At 43.2% G+C, this 17711-nt stretch overlaps 1 protein-coding gene across 1 annotated transcript in view; it reads right to left on the reverse strand.

Moving 5' to 3' along the window:
* Nucleotides 1–328: 328 nt before the first annotated feature.
* The window catches only part of LOC115017749 (zinc finger, B-box domain containing), a 40291-nt gene continuing 22908 nt past the window's right edge, over nucleotides 329–17711 (reverse strand). The window contains exons 11-19 of the mRNA XM_029446435.1: nucleotides 15173–15270; nucleotides 11378–11499; nucleotides 11141–11193; nucleotides 10510–10667; nucleotides 9339–10202; nucleotides 6740–6969; nucleotides 4727–4898; nucleotides 1537–1701; nucleotides 329–411 (exon numbers count right to left, since the gene is read on the reverse strand). Of these exons, the coding sequence (XP_029302295.1) occupies nucleotides 329–411; nucleotides 1537–1701; nucleotides 4727–4898; nucleotides 6740–6969; nucleotides 9339–10202; nucleotides 10510–10667; nucleotides 11141–11193; nucleotides 11378–11499; nucleotides 15173–15270 (1945 nt within the window). The remainder of the gene's footprint in view (nucleotides 412–1536; nucleotides 1702–4726; nucleotides 4899–6739; nucleotides 6970–9338; nucleotides 10203–10509; nucleotides 10668–11140; nucleotides 11194–11377; nucleotides 11500–15172; nucleotides 15271–17711) is intronic.

Genomic DNA, 17711 nt, shown 5'->3' on the forward strand with positions numbered 1-17711 from the left:
CTTTCTTGTGTTGCATGCAGTGTAAAGATACTACGCAGTACAACAGATGTCGTGTGTTGAGAATAAACAAGATAGTAAAAATACAACGCGATCAAATATGAAAGAGATGGATCCAGCAGGATGTCCCGGTGCCTCTAACGTCGTATTAGGAAGCAGTTAGTGACATCTGTATCTTTTTCATGTGACAAATTATAATATCAAGTATAACGGGGTGTCTGCAACACACACATATACTGCAGTTAAAATGAAGCCTGACTATATGCTGTGAACTTGAAAAGAACTTCCCGACAAAGATGCTCTGGAACACAAAGCCATTTCAAGACATTCATTAACGGCACACGGGAGCCAAAGCACAGATGTTTCGGCGAGAAGCCCTCTTCACTGTGCTGTCAGACACACTGGAGCGGCACACTGACGAGGCAGCACAATGAGGCTCACTGAGTGAGGAAACGTCTGTGATAAAGTTCCCTTGAGGAATTAAAAATATTGAAAAAACACCCAGGAGTCCTTCTGATGCTGTAATTAAATATGTTCAAAAAGGTTTTGAGCTCTTGAGAGGTTTCACAAGTGTGGACCTCCTTTCAAAGCATTCAACTTGACTACACCTCAAGTCAAGTGAGCAAAAGGAGAGGAATAAAACATGCGTAGAGGTTTAAGGGCAATGGGAAAGACTCATGAAGAAACATAAAGACAGCCGGGCTAAATGGCTCCAAAGTGGAGGAAGAACCGAGCGAGCGAGATGGTCACATTTAAACACTGTGCAGTAAAATAAGTGAGGAGGGAATCAGTGGGGGGTGTTAGAGATATCACTGAGTTAAACAGATTAGTCTCTCAAGTGAGTGTGTGTGTGTGTGTGTGGTGTGTGTGTGTGTGTGTGTGTGTGTGTGTGTGTGTGTGTGTGTGTGTGTGTGCGCATGCGGGTGTGTGTGCGCATGCGGGTGTGTGTGTGTGTGTGTGTGTGTGTGTGTGTGTGTGTGTGTGTGTGTGTGTGTGTGCGCGTGCGGGTGTGTGCGTGTGTGTGTGTGTGCGCGTGCAGTGTGCGCGTGCGGGTGTGGGTGTGTGTGTGTGTGCGCGCGTGCGGGTGTGTGTGTGTGTGCGTGTGCGGGTGTGTGTGTGTGTGGGTGTTGGCATAAACAGATTACTGCAGTGTTTCTGGGATCTGAGCGAGGGAAATGATGAGAGGACACATTCCTGGATCGACTCCCAATCCTGCATGTGTGTGTGTGAGTGTGTGTGTGTGTGTGTGTGTGTGTGTGTGTGTGTGTGTGTGTGTGTGTGTGTGTGTGTGTGTGTGTGTGTGTGTGTGTGTGTGTGTTTGTGTTTGAGAGTGATACGGTATAATCTCTTTAAGAAACCTGCGTACTCCGTTCCAAGAAAGAGTGTCTATATGCAGAAATGAGGTGCATTGATTGTGTGTGAAATGGAGTTTTGTGTGTAAGCAAGAAGTAGAGCTCAGCGAGCTTGATAGTGTTCACACAGACAAAATGCATTCAAGCGTGCATGTGAGCGCACACACACACACACACACACACACACCAGATGTTCCTAGTTCATTTGCTGATATTTCTTCTCTCCTGGTGGGTCTGGTTAAGTGAATTTGAATTCCAGTTGGCTGCGTGTGGTTGTCCTTTATCAGTCCAGAATCCAGATGTTCCTTAGTGTAGGTACTGAGGCTGCGGCTGGGTCCATAACCCTCTGACCCTAAAAGAGTAAGAGAAACACTGAGAGAGGGAGCACACCAAATCTGAGTTGAGAAAAAACAACTCACAACGAACAGACTTACAAATGTGTCGAAACATTGAGTTTAGAAGAATGGAAATGTTTGCAGATTATCATTGGATGTCCCTGTTCACCCTCTGCATCCTATCAATGCACCCACGTTCACATCCTTTCATTGCCCTTTACATGCTCTACAGAATATCAGGAATATCTGGATACAAGTGAAATGACATCCGAGGACACGGATGGTGCAACTTCCCGCTGCTGTCGATAGGACGTATGGCTCGCAAATGGAAATAGCAATGCATTTGATTTGCTATCTGACTCCAGCGGTGTGTGACTTTGTATAGATCCAATGCATGGAATAACTTTTTTTTGGCGCTGCCGTGTGAATTGTAGAATACAGTTATCCATTGTCACGGTTGATGAATTTAAAAAGTCAAACTAGGTCATGGCTACACACCGTTTGCAACTTGCGTTGATATTAGTCGACGTTAAAGTCTTTAGAAAATCACAACGCACACATTTAATATACAGTAGAAGCAATAAGTAAGAGGCCACGCTTGTGAGGATGTTTACACAGTCTATTCACACAATCAATTAGCCTATTAATACCAATGAATATATTAATTAATTCAAGCAACTTTGGAAAATTACATTTGATACATAATCCATTTGTCCACTCAGCAGCAGCATCTGCACCGAACCACTTAACAAGCCTGTTCAGCCAATCCTGACAGCTGCAATGCAATTACTGCACTTTTCTTCTTTCTCTCCAGTGGTTAGCCAATCAATTATTACTATCGACCGGATGGGGAATCTACTAACTAGTCTAAATCTGCTGCACATGAAAAGAGGAAAGGAGGATCTGCGTCAGACCGCTTCTAAACTCACAAAAAGAAAATGGGAGCGGGTTGAAACACAGAAAGGACTCGAACAAAGATACCTTTGAAATTCTGTCTGTCTGTATGTTTTCTCATCCTTTTGTCTGCTGCTCTTTGAGATCCTTGCTGCTCGTCCGTCTATCTGGTTATCTGGTTATCTGCAAATATCACAGTTTCTCTATAGAGCTGCATGTCTCGTGTTCTGACTGAGCGGGTGACGGGGAGTAAGAGCAGAAGGGAGAGAGAGGTGGAAAGGTAGAGCAGGAGACATATAAAACCTGTTGGATCTCAGCCCTGCCTGGGAAAAAAATTAAAAGAGGAGAGGAGACAGATGGAGGGACATAAATGAGTGCAGAGTGTTGTCAAGGTGATATTCCTCCTCTCTAACCTTTCTCTCTCATTAACTTTGGCGCTTTAACGATGGTGGCAAAGACAGTGCGGGGTTTGACGAGCTGCTGGCTGCATGGTGCGAGGAGGGTAGTCGTGCCCTTGTGAGTCTCTTACTGTGAACCTCGTTCATTTAACGCAGGCTTGACAATGAATGGGTGAATAGCTGAGCTTCCAGACGTGATTAAGGAAAAGGTTGATGGGATCATTTTGGGCCGTAGCGTTTTACTTAAAGGGACAATTCACCCAAAGATCCAAAAGATGTATTTTCCTCTTACCTGTAGCGCTGTTCATCAAGCTACATGTGAGTTGCCGAGTGTTGGAGATGTCTGCCTTCTCTCAAATGTAATGGAAGTACATGGCACATGTCCTGTGGAGCTCCCAAAAGATACATTTGAAAAACTCAAACAGCAATGTCTCTTTTAGAAATCATGACGCGGTTACTGAAGATAATCCAGAGACCTTGTTGTGAACAGTTTCATGTGCTACTACAACCGGCCGCCCAGCACATCACCTCTCCTGAGCTCAGACGAGGACGCCGCCGTTAATGTTAACGGCGCACGCTGTCACAAGCACGAGCCTCTCGTCCATGAATAGATGCAAAAAGAAAAAGAATAGTTCCTCCATGAAACTACTTATATTACAGTGAAGGCAACTCACACCAAAACAATGTAGATTGATAAATAGTCCTACATGTAAGAGGGAAATTATGTTTTTGTTTTATTTTGGGGTGAACTGTCCCTTTAAGCAAGTAAAGTTTGAAATATAAATCCTGGCCTCTGTTTAGAATGCAGGTAATTCAAAAGCCTTGGACAAGAGTACAAGGTGAAATAAGAAGCACAATAAATTACAGCATCTGATTCGATCCAAATATTATTATTTTAACGCTGATGCAAATCAATATGGTTAAAAAATTATTCTCAACAACAATGCCGTGGTTATAAATATGAAATGATTCATATATCTCGGGGATTCATACCTCCATGGCGAGAGCACAGAAGTGTTGTTATTTATTTTCTCACAGCGGGATTAGTTTGGTTTAGTTCAAGGTAAAACTTGACAATGAAAGACACGAGGAGAAATATGTCGTCAAAGCGTAGCTATAGGTAATAATGGAATACAAGCACAACTTCAGAAAGGATGACTGATTAGACAATATGTTTTCAGAAGAGGGCCTTCTGATCTACACTTCAGATGTTTGTGTCTTTGTAACGCAATATGGACTTCCACAAGTTTTGGGTAAACTGTGTTCACCAACAGTTTAGGGAAAAGTAAAAGTAAATATAAAAGAAAGAAGCACACAGGCTTCGACACATGTGGAGGCAAAGAAACACACGCACACACACACACACACACACATACACACACACGCACAAAATAAAGAAGGCATCTCAGGAAAGCTCCCCCTGGACCCACCAGTAGTAAATGATCTGTGTTGTCCCCCGTCTTTCGTTTTCCACCAAGCAGCCAGCGCTCCTCTGGGTTTAAAACTCATTTTCATCTCTCTTGTAAGCTCTGCGTTTTTACATATTTGTTCTAAATCCTATTATGAGGCCTTTGTGATATAAATAACGTTTGCAAATTGGAAAGTATCTCCAGGCAAAAGTTGGACACAGAGGTAATCTTCACAATCTAATCTTCTGAAGCGCGAGAACAGCGGCGACACTTTCTGATGCAGTTTATAGGAAAACATGAAATAAATCTCAATGTGATAAGAAGCACCTTCTTTAACCTACCTGTTGGCTCTGAATCACGCGGGGGAGCTCGGCATGTGTGCAGCGGGGGGTCACAACGTGTGTGTTCTTGTGTGTCGGAGAGACCAGAAGTCCTGTCCAAACCCTGAGGCGGAAACCCTTCCGGATCACAGAACCGCTCTGATGGAGACCCAGCACTCTGGTGGCGCATCACCTGAGGGGATATGGAGACAGATGGAGGCGTGCAGGAGAAGGAGGGATGAAAGGAAGGAAGGAGGTAAGTGGTGTAAAAGGGAAGAAGTGAGGCAGAAAGGCAGATCGTGTGAGCATTAGAATGAGAGGGAGAGATGATACGAAAAGAAACAGATTACGGAGGAGGGGGCAGGAAGCCGGGATGTATTAGGGGGGTGGAGTGAAGGGAGTACAGGAAAATTAGGAATTAATAGTTTGGTCTTGAGTTTCATTTCCATCCTAACACAATCAGTTCAAAGGACAAACTGGAATTCAATATCAATTAGGTTTTTGTATTAAGACAGGTAAGTGTGTTTCCACTGTGTGAATGCATATTAATACGCTGCTGTTATTCCCCTCTCTCCCCGTTTCCTTTCTTTCCACTTGATGAATTGATTTTTAATTAACCCCTGGAGCCGGTGAGAGCCTCTCACAGCGGTGTGGTGGGTTAGCTGTTCTTCCTGCGCAAGTGTCCTCCTGTGAGATGGGGGGGGTAAAATGTGGAAGCTCTGTTTAGTTGAGATTAGATCTGAGGCATTAGCATGCCGGCCAGAGCGTCACGAGACACCGCAGATGGGCCGGGGGAGAAAATAGGAAGCAAGGCATGTGGGAATAATGTTGCAAAGAAAGGATGGGGAGTGACAAAAAGGAAGACAGAGGAGAGGCATAACAATGAAATGGCAAGAGACGAAACACAATGGGACCGTAGCAGGAACATTGGAGTTGCGTTTGCGTCTCGTCGTAACAGAAACTCACCGCCTGAACTATACGGGTACAAGGTCAAACAATAAGGAGCAGAGGCTGTAGAAAAGTGGAAAAAGAATAGACGGAGACAAAAAAGATGGGAAAAAGGAAAGAGTGTAAGAAATGCAAAAGAGAAGAAGTGATGGTGTCCAATGAGAGAGAGCTGATAAAATGACTATCTAATCATTTTAGGAACAGTTTGATTCAAGTCCAGAGGCCACGGATAACCACCGTCTTCACAATCACGAACCTCATTTTGCTCCATCTTTTTAATAACGCACTAGCCCCCCCCCCTCTTTTTTTCTCATCCCCCTGTCACAGTATAAAGGATTCATACCATTAAATGGCTGATAGGTCATTTGGGACCATTCAAGCGGTGTCTTTTTAATCCACTCTGGTTCTCTTTTCTTCCCTCAATAGTGTGCACCTTTAACACCACTGCCTGGGGTGTCTCTGAGCTACAGATGAAAAATGTAAAGTAATTACTGTGATACAAATGTTATCTAACGGATCAGGTCAGCTACAATAAAAAACTCCAAATGTATGTCGCTGAGTGATTATGTCCGCTGTAATCATGTGGTTGTCTAAAACTTTTTAAACTAGCCCATTTATTCACTTTATTATTACGCAGCTTGAAAGACTAACTTTAACACATTGCCATATAACAATTACAGCCTATTTATTCTTTCATCAATTTGTGAGCAATCAAATATGTTGTAATATCAATTATGTTTGTATCAAGTGAAGGAGTTTGTATTTAATTATACAAGGCATTTTCATTTTTATGCAATAAAAGATTGTGTGTGCCTATAAAGTGGAGAAATGTCTATTAAAAGTAAATAGTTGGTGTCGTGTTACTTCACAAGTCGCACAGGAACAAAGATTTCACTTGAGTATTTCTTTTTAAAAGTGCTTAGCGATGGTTACAAATGGACTAAATAAAGAGAAATCTCTGTTGTATTAATGTCTGATAGTCAGCTTGGCAACCGCTTATGAAATGTATTCACGTGCTCCCCAGAAGAACAACCTCTCCAGCGTAAGGTTCTCCCTCCAGTGTGGGGGAATATGGAAACATGTTACCGTGGATGGATCTGACGGCTGTTCTCGCTCATCCGTCTGCAACTCTTCTTCTCTGTCTGCATCTTCAGGAACAAAGAGATCTTCGGTCTGAGATGAGGCAGGATTCCATCGCTTTTCTTCTCCGGATCTCCCGCTCGTTAAACGTGCGTGCGTCTGTGCTTCTTCGTCTGAAGAGTCTTCCTCGTGCGGAGCCAGACCCAGGCTGTCGCTGGACATTTCATCCCCGCTGTCTTAAAAAATCAAATACAGACAAATATTTTGCAACACATGTATCTATAGGGCTCAAACTAAGTGACTTCCACGGTGAACTGTATGAGCACATTGGCCGTCCCTCGACATTTTCATCTCTAACATCCAGTGAAACGTGTAAAACGTGATGGAAATGTCCTTGACATTGGCCACACACAGCATCAAGCTCTAATAAGCTGACAGAGCAGGCGTTCAGTGGCAGGCTGGTCAAAGAGCGGCAGGAAGTGAAGGATGAGAAGGATGAAGGGAAACAGAGATGATGGATGAAGAGAGGAAGAAGTGACTGAGGGAAGTAAAAGCAAGATGAGGAAAAGTTATTAAGGAATGAACCGTCATCACAGTTTACGGGCCTCGGATCTTCATTTAAAGCCCAGAATCTTTTCATTCTAAATATTCACAGATGTATATTTAATAAAAGTGCCCTCAGCAACACATACACTACACAAACACAATCATAACCTCCAAATGTGCGCACACACAGACACGCACACACTGCATTCTTTAGGCAATTCAGCAAAAAACATTTCAAACTAATTGCTCTCACATGTGTATGTAGCACTCGTGTGTGTGTGTGTGTGTGTGTGTGTGTGTGTGTGTGTACAGCTGCATATATGAGAAAGAAGTGTGTACAGTGAATCTCAATGTGCATGTGCTGTCTACTAAGGGGCTTTTAAGGCCATTGGTTACGTGTAATAACCTCCCTGTCTGTTGTAGCATTATGTTATGTTCTTTTGTATTTACCTAAAACAATGATTGATGTTTTTTTTAAACTTTAAAACCATAAAAACAACTTTTTTATGGTTGGTTGTAAATTGGCTTCGACAGCCCAGCGGAATAAAGAGGAGGCATTATATCTGAGATCCACAAGCATTATATTCGTATAAACTGTCTGGCTGTTGAGAATTGTGTTCAGGCAAGATGTAGCGAGACAAAGTGTTCCATCAGGAATCCCTTCACTGCAAAGACCTGCGTCTCTCCATCCTCTAATATAAATGTGCCGCTTTCTATTTTATTACTTGTAACCCAAACATTTGTCCCCATAAATGATTGTTTGGTATCTGGAAATCTCACCAAATAACAGAGTCTGGAAATGCAAAATGTGTTGAATCAATGTATGAGGGAAGTGAGGATGTTTCGGGGGACTTTCATATTTAGCTGCGAGATGTAGATGCAGTACAACTTATTCCAGCCATATCTTTTACTGACTTATTTAGCTTCTATTAATTGCATGCGTGCCTCTTTAGAGGATCACTCTGGTAACAGTCGAACTGATACAAAACACACACATAGGAAAGAAATGAGGGATAATCGTCACTTTCGAGCAAAGTGTGGGTGGCTGCTATTAGATGGCTGTAAGATGCGACAACAGGAAGGTCAACATTCTTTCAGCACCATAGAGGAGCCGTTTAATTGTGAAATCCAACACATTTCCGTGTATTATCATGCCGCTTGTCTGCCTTTGGGTCCGAGTTGTATTCATCGTTATAACATCGCCTTCAGATAATCAGGAACTTCATTTAAGGATTACATCTAGTTGTTGTTTTTTATAAGAATTAAGTGATTAAGCCAAACAGGAGGCCTTGATAATAAAAACAAGTTGCTTGAGTTTTCACATTCAAAATTGCCTCCTAGTGGGTGAAATTATACCTGAACCCCCCCGCCCCCCCCTTTGACAATTTCATCTTTGCCATGAGAATGTTGCAGAGGTGGAAATGTTCTTTCCAAATCCCACGATCTTAGTTGGAGCTGTTCATTATGTTCATATGTGTAAATAATGAACAATCTTTCATGGAGATCTGAATCACAAGAGGGACCACCTGAGCACTGAACTGTATCATTGGCATAGATATGAATGTAGGAGTTCTGCATTCTGATGCACGTGTTGTTATTCATGGGAAACGTGAGGAGCTTTGGCTTTCCTCTTGTTGACAAGGAGAAGGCGTGGCACCTGATGCTCCCGTCGTAGTCACTGCTTCCAGTGAGACACACACTTTGAGATCCGCAGCTGAAGTCCAACTCACACTACTATCACAGAGGAGTGGTGCGTCTTGCAGTTAAGACGCTTAAGTGTGACACAACCAGAGCAAGAACAAAAAGCAGACTGCGTGTGACAGGCTGAGATCAGGACAAATGTGAAGATGACCCACAAAGACTTAGGACTCAGTAAACACACAAGACAACACAGTGAATGATGTCATCAACGACTGGACCCTGCACATGTGATACTTGTGACCATCATCAACCTACTAACCATTAGCAACCATCAAAAATAAAAGACAACATTGAGCTTGCGTTGCTCTTGTCACTGACAGATTCAGACAAAGAGAGGCCATTATTACAATTCACTTACCTATCGATAGCTCCTCTTCCTCCTCTTCCTCCTCCATTCCTACATCTAAAGGAGGATTCTGGATGCCATGTGAGAAATGCGATGGAAGTGGCGGGATACACCGCGTATCCTGAGTGGACTCGTGGTCACCAGAGATGTCGGTGGAGGACATACAAACTGAAGAATCCTCTGTTAAAGTTGACTCATGACTACAATATGCATGTAGAGGGGACTCGTTAAATACAGACACACTGGATAGTTTCTTTACAGGTGGACTTGGTGTCACATATTTTGGTGGGGGGGTTGGACTGGAAGACAACGCAGGTGACCGAGGCAGCTGGAGCTGATTGTCTGATAGCAGAGACTCTGGGTCACAGCACGATTGTTGGGATTGCCTTGGGGGCAATTGGGAAATCTCCAGTGATGAGATTGGTTGTGGGAATAACTGGGATGATTGGGGCGGCTCTGGTAACAGAGACAGGTCTGAGCCTTTCTGTAATAGCGTAGATTGGTAAATGTTGGGCAATAAGGTTGATTCAGTGGAGCTTGACGGTGAGACTGTGAACGTAGATCTGAGGGAGGAGGACATGGATGGAGAAGGGGAGAGATGCTCTTCTGGGATTGGAGATCTGGTTCTAGTAAAAGGAGAAACATCAGGCGGAAACGAGACAGGCGAGGGTGAAGATTTAGGAATCTCTCTTTGGGAATGTGCTGATGAGGGAGAGGACACATGTTGTATTGATCCATAGTCAGGTTTTGAGTTATAGACATTGGGGGGGCAATTGGGCTTTTGTGACGTGGAGGTTGGTGTCTTGATGGATGTCCTTGAAGTCTTCGGAGTCTCATCAGTGGGGCATGCTGATGGCTTACTTTTGGAGGACAATGCTGCGGAAAAGAGACGACAAACAACAAAAAGGATATTTGTTGCTTTTGAAAGGCACGAGGTCACATTTCTATAAAAAAGCACACACATGCACACAAGGGAAATGTTATCTCATAAGTTACAGGTGTTATTATATATATATATATATATATATATATATATATATATATATATATATATATATATATATATATATATATATATATATATATATAATAACAGCTGACATTAACTCTGTTCTTTGTAGAGAAAACTGTAGACAAAGCATTTCTCTTTAACTCATCCTTTAAAAAAGAACACAAAGCTCACATTTTGAAGTCCGAGTCTTGGATAGATGGAGCTTCTGAGCTGGTTTGGGTGGTGCTGGACTGGGAGAAGAGCAGCTGACTCTTACGGACCCCCCACTGGTAACGGCTGTTTGGGGCTCCAGTGTTGCATAACTGAGGGTCTGCTGAGCAGAGGGAACCCTGTGTGGGACGTAGAAGACTTTGTGAGAGAGTCCATGTCCACCTCGTCATGGCTGCACAGAACATTCCTCGCAATTGACATTATCACGCTTTAAAACATCAGCCGCCGTGTGAAAGATTTGACTTATTTTACTTTAATGTAAGTAATGCAAAGTATGATGTTTACCCGCCAACTATTGACTGTTGATACCAAACGCCATGACTTTGCTCTTTCTATTGTGTCAAGATGTTCATGCAGAGATGTATCACATATTATAATTATCTTCTTTTGCTTTGTCTCAAAAGGAGTGGGCACCTGCTGTGCGCCTCACACCTGTTACCAGTTCCCTTGTCTGCAGATGGAAAGCGTTGTTCTCTCCTACAGTCTATGTATTTGACAGACGTAGTCAGTTAAGCTTCTTCACACAGGCCAGTGTCACTATGGTAGGCACCTGTGAGGTCACAGTAGATATAAAAAAGAAATGTAAGCTCACTCTCTGTTGTCGTCTGTCCTCTGTTCAGAAGCAAACGCTCCATGTATGTCTCTCTGTAGGAAACAAAAGAGAACAGTCTTGTCACACGTGAATGAGAGAATTCAAAAGAAAGAATACGCTGGTGTCTGTGAAGCCTTGTGCGCAGGTGTTTATCTTCTCCCCCATTTGCCACCGTCTAGATTTAATACAGTAAGTGTGTTCACGTTTGTTCAAATGAAACGCTTCGGTCCTTCTCACCTCATCCAGAACTTCTATGACCAGGCACGATTCAGGTTTAGTAATCTGAGGCTCAGTCCTGCCGCTGCTGACAGGGACAGCAAACAATGATGCACAGTAGCGAAGAAAATCCTCCTCCTGAGCTATAAACACACACACACACACACACACACACACACACACACACACACACACACACACACACACACACACACACACACACACACACACACACACACACATCATTACGCAAGAGGGATAGAAAGTCATGAGGTCTTTTTTTAATATATTTATATTAAATAACTGTATAAACTAATGATTAATTTGTTCTTTAATGATGAAATGATTGTTGTTTCAATAAACCATTCCACGTTTGCATTGACAGGAGCATTCATCAATAAGCATGCAGACTGGCCGATGTATCAATCACAGGACAAACTTGCAGCCCCTCAGCGTTCTGCTCGACCCCTCAGGTCGACATTCAACTTGAGGCATCCAGCCAACTTCTCTATCAAGCGTTTGCTTTGCTTCGGCAGCAATAAAGGTGACCCGGTGCACACGTGAATGACAACTGATGGACGCAGCTAGGATGAGAGTTAAACAGGAGAAACAAACTAAACTTATTTTTAGAACATAGATCATTTAATACATTAATTATACTTTCATCAAATATGTTTTTATCAAGTATGTTGTGTGTATTCTTCTTCATCATCATCCACTTCCAAGCTTCCAAACCCTCCACAGAGACATTCCACTGTCATCTTTTAATAATAAAGATGGCAAAGCAATTAGAGCTGGTTAATGTGAATGTGTCAATCAATAAATCACATTGTATTTACAGTATATAGCCCAATACCACAGTCTAAACAATTGTCTAAGGGGGCTTTACAGACTGTACAGCAGACGACACCCTCGGTCCTTAAGACCCTCGCACCGCACAAGGACAAACTCCCCCAAAGAAAAAATGAAATAAAACCTCAGGGAGAGCAGCTGAAGAGGGGTCTCTCTGTGACAGATGTGCAACAGATGTCGTGTGTACAGAATAAACAACATAATAAAATGACAACATTTACAGCGGCCTAAACCGAGCTGAAATTGTAACGACATAAAAAGACAGACTTGTGATTCCGAGTGTCCAGGAACTCTTATCGCTTTTACTGTCTGTGAAAGCTGCCAGTGGACATGTCTGGATCCCTAATACCAGTAGGTTTCTTCTCTTACACCCTCCTCCACGGGGAGCCAGAGATTGAGGTCATAGAGAGCTCAACACTTGGGTCCGTATTCATTTATTATCTTGTTTCAGTGGAAATGTGTTGCGACACAGCAGGGGATGCACAGCGGTTTCCCCTCTGATGACACAACCCTGCTGCTCAAAAGACAGCGGACATGTAGTAACCTACAGAACCTGTATGATTATCTGTCTGCATGTAATCATGTAATGATATTGAGCTAATATTTACAGATAATGTCAGTTCATATGGTTATTCAAGCAGTGCACTGCATCCTCTTACCTTGACAGGCACATAGAAATAAACATTTCTCTGCCTTGATGTGTAATTGTGTCAGTCTGAGTCTTTCTATCGTTGTGTTGCCACTGCAAGTAACCTGTCTGTGCCACCTCCATCCCTCTCTCGCTCTCTCTCGCTCTCTCTCTCATACTAACAATCCTTCTATCACATCACCACATGGGTCTGACAGCTCGGGAAAATGAGAATTTAAAACAAGGGAGAGCTCCCCACATGATTCCGGGAAAACAGCTTTTATTATTCATGGACACACACGTAGCCCATCCTTTCATATGCAATGACAGGAGAGGAGGAGAGACACTGCAACCTGTTGTAATTGACATGCGTTGGAAAAGTTTGAACCGGGTGGAAGGAATAGTTTAACAGCTCTACATTTCCCAAAGACACTAATGTCTTCCTCACATCTGAATATCACTGGAACAATGGAATATCATTTATTAAAGTAAATCCATGATGTTAAGAACTGTGTTTTTAGTATATTTAAGAGCCACATTAACTTTGAATAGTTTGTGATGCCAGATGTGTGATGGAACAAGAACGTGCTTATATGATATGAAAACAGTCAAAACTAGATAGAAGAAGATTTACATTGTCTCTCCTGTTAGGCCTGTGTTCGCATCCCATAAATATACTCTAACCTGCAACATCTTGTAATATCCTACTCAGATTCTCATAACAACATGTCTACTTTCTAGGTTAATGTTGGGTTAATGAGAATTTAGCAACTAACAAAACTGGGTCATGGGCTAGAGGAGGTGGAGAAACCCTCCTTTCTTCAAAAGCAGAGTATTTTCCACAAAATATAACCATAAAAATGCTCTAATCCTCTGAAGTAAATGAATGTGACTGAACTTTCAGCCTTCAGCCTCATAAAGACCAAGATCTGACGGGAACAGTCTGATCCCCTAATAGCTTTCTAGCCAATATAAAGTACCAAGAGGTTGCTCTGGAATTTCATGTCTGTGTTTTTGTGTCGTTGTGTAATCAAGTCCTTCGTCAAAACAAATGTGTTGCTCTAGTTCATACTGTTAGCTAAAAGTTTGTTTAAAGAATCGGGAAGGAGAGAATGATTTGTATGTTTGGAATGGGATTTATAAAAATGCAACTCATGGTTGGCATTATTAAAGATGCTGGGGCAGGGAGAACAAGAAGTGCAAAAAGTACCAATCCATATAAGCTGTAATACTTAGGAGACGGGAGCTGGTTCAAGCTGTATAGTGTTGCTTTTTAGATTGTGGTTAAGGCATTGCTGATTTATCAGATCAGGCACAGTGGAGAGCTGCACGAGATATTGTTAATTAATAATGTACACTTTAGTCCACAGCTACAACCAGTCAGAACTCCTAACAAACTTCACTGAGTCGAATTTGCTTGGTTGCCTTGTTCGAATTAAACATTTCTATGAGAGGAACCTCATCGACCTTGAAGATTTTGGAAGAAACAACTATTTGAGATGGACAGCTAGTGGGGGGGAAAGGGGCAAGCAAGGACTTGCAGATCCCAACAAGGTCGGGATTGGAATGAATCTTGATTGATGTGATGAGAGGCAGTTGACAGCCCCGGGGTCCAGAGGTTTGGAACGGGAGAGATAACCGTGGTCCACCCGTCTCCTGACAGCCTCGGCTCGGGGCCAGACAGCCAGGACACTCCCCTGACTGATGAGCTCCAGGCCCTGAGCTTTAGACTACAGGCCAACCCCCACCCCATCTCCCTGCCCCATCCCTTACCCAGGCAGAGTGCAACCTGTCAGGCATGAGCCGCCTCTAACGGCCCTCTGCCCACACAATCACAGCCAGTGATTACCCGTCACACCGCCACGGATGGATGGGCAGGCACTGATACGTCTGACCCGCTGAGAGGGAGAGGTTTTTTACTTTTGTTATAGTGTGTGTGTGTGTGTGTGTGTGTGTGTGTGTGTGTGTGTGTGTGTGTGTGTGTGTGTGTGTGTGTGTGTGTGCGTGCGTGTGTGTGTGTGTGTGTGTGTGCGTGCGTGTGTGTGTGTGCGTGCGTGTGTGCGTGCGTGCGTGCGTGCGTGCGTGTGTGTGTGTGTGCGTGCGTGTCATCTGTCAAATTACTCTGTACGTAGATGCTTTTTTGTTTGGTCTAAGAGCCTGTTTGGTTCAGTGTGTGTATCAGAAAGATGGTATGTACAGCATGAGCACACCAACGTCAGGGCTGTATGTCGGCATCTTCTTTTAGTGTCAAAGAGGTGCTCATGGACATACAGGTGTGTGTGTGTGTGTGTGTGTGTGTGTGTGTGTGTGTGTGTGTGTGCGTGTGTGTGTTTTACCTGTTAGGCTTGCAGTCTCCTCCCCAGTATTTGTTTTAGGTGGTGATTTTAAATCCGTACCAAAGGCCAACGATGGACGATAAGTTTCGATTGGCATCCTGAAAAAAAACAAAAAAAAACATATAAATAAATAATGAAATACTAAATGAATAAAAACTTTTACATAAACACAGACTTTAGTCCAGGACCCAGACAAAAACTAATATGGAGTAACACTTGTATATGGAGTAATCACTTTTCATGCTCTCTTTCTTCAACTCCTGTATCCTGAAACCCAGATGGCTAAATGGGAAGATGGACGTGTTGCATACTTCTTGGTTTTGTTCTCTTGTCAGAAGATTCTGCTGTAGCCCCACCTAAACAGTCCTTTAATCTGTCTCTCTGTATTCCCTCCTTCCTGATCTAATACAGCCAGGGCAAAGCCAGTAAGAGAGACTTTATGAGAAGCTCCAGGCTGTCCATAAGGTGCAGCTGGGGAAGTTACTTGTAGCTTATATATTTTCCTCTCACTTAGTCCATATCCTCAAACCTGGCAATGTTGATCTTTTCTCAGTCTATTTAATTAATGCACCCAGAGGGTTATATTTGATCCTGTACCTCACATCCCTTTTCTGATCCTTTTGCTCCATCTATCCATCTCTTTTCCTACTTACATACAGTACTTTACATGCAGTTGCCTCACTAGCCTGAGGCTGTTTGCATGTAGGCTTTTGCCAGAGTGCAGGAAAAAGAAGTGTGTTGCTCTTCTGGGGTTCTCCCGGGTCTTTTTTCTTTACCTCCCTTTGGAGATGTATGTTTGATAAGGAGACCCTTAACCAATGGAGCCTGGTTTACGCATTCCACAGACGCACAAACCATCAGCCGGTGAAGTGTTAGCCTGAACCCTGTAAGTAAGGGTTACAGTTTCTCTACAGTAATTATTACAGTGGCACATTATTTATAAGTCTCTCTAAGAAGGGGAAAGTGAGAGATACCATTTACAGACTTATGTGGATCTATAGTATTGAGTAATGGGAGGTGACAAGCCCCTCAGTAATGTATAAGACGTGCCTTCTCAGTTTGTCCATGTCTAACACAATTGACAGTTTGTAGTAATAAGAATGAACAGCTCAGAGGATCTATAGTCTCATTAGAGAAACAATGTAAAAGTATTGGGCATGACATAAAAACAAGAAGAAGCACTGACATCTATATATAGCAAAACAAGCTAATAACATAATGGCCTTGTTCTTTTCTCACAAAGGCTGTATTGCTTTTATAAACTATTTATGTTTTGTCTTAACGTGGCTGCCATATTAGTTTTTTTTCTTTGAGAAAGCCTTTCTAGTACACAGTACAGGTCGGGCGCAGCCAGGTCTCACAGACTTGGGTAGAGGCCGGCTCAGATCTCAGTTTCTTTGCATGTGCAGACTTTTATTTCAGGGTTCAGCGCCTTGATCACAGATTCCTTTGACTCTGGCCGTTGATGGAAGGACGAGCATTCACTTACCCCACCCACACCCACTGCCGAGCCAGCTCAGGATATCAGATTGATGCCCTCCCGGTCACACGCATGCTTTCTGTAACTTGCAGGCCACCCACAAATCTAACAGGGTGATAAGAGTTTATGACTCTAATATAGCTAAGCACTTTTAGCAAATTCTTTAGAACTCGTTCCTCCTCCACGCTCCCCTCCTTCACTCTCTTTCCCATTATTATAGAGGCTTGTTAAAATTCAGCCTCCACTCTTTCTTCCTGCCAGCCAGCCAGCCAGTCTCTCTGTCTCTCCATTAAGCTCTGCCACCATCACCGCTGCAGGCTTATTGCACTAGATTGGCTCTCTAGTCTATTCCACAGTTAAAGGCTGCTACAGCTGGGGATGTAGAGCATTCCAGCTCAGGCAGTCAACAGGCCTAAAACTGCACTCTGTTCTCCTCTCCTCTGGCCCGCTCTCCAGTGGGCTACTCAGTCCAGGAGGAGCCGCTTAAATAAAGGGCTGTAATAATGGGACCTGCTGAAGCCAGACCCTCAGGCAGTGCACTGCACAATAAGTACAGAGAAACTGCTTTGTACACCGGTGGCTCATGTAGGATGACTACAGAGAGGCATGTGCAGTGCAAGAGAAGGTGTGTGAGCTGTGAAAACTGTGTGTGCACATGTGGATGTATCTGTGTCCCGAGTATTGAAGTGGCAACAAGAAGGTGTGTGTGTGTGTGTGATATGTGAGCTTGTTGTGAAACGTGTGTGTGCACGTGGTTGAATCCATGTTCCCAGCTGTTTGTAGTGACCTCAACAAGTGACCTCTGTGTCTGTTAAAGTGTTGGCATGTTACAATCTTTCGTTATGTAAAGTCCACGCAAAACCTCACGGCAACATATTGGTGGTGTTATAGTTGTTAACAGTATTTCTCCCAACTCACAAGTGATTTGGGAGAATTGGTGCTAAGTTCCACAACACGGCAACAATAAAACCACTTTTACATAATGCAGGTAATAAAATAACAATGTTTACCAGGCCCGTGCAGAACTCTGCTTTTTCACAAAGTCTTGGCTCATTTGTG

Source organism: Cottoperca gobio, chromosome 13, assembly GCF_900634415.1.
Source record: "Cottoperca gobio chromosome 13, fCotGob3.1, whole genome shotgun sequence".
Lineage (NCBI taxonomy): Eukaryota > Metazoa > Chordata > Actinopteri > Perciformes > Bovichtidae > Cottoperca > Cottoperca gobio.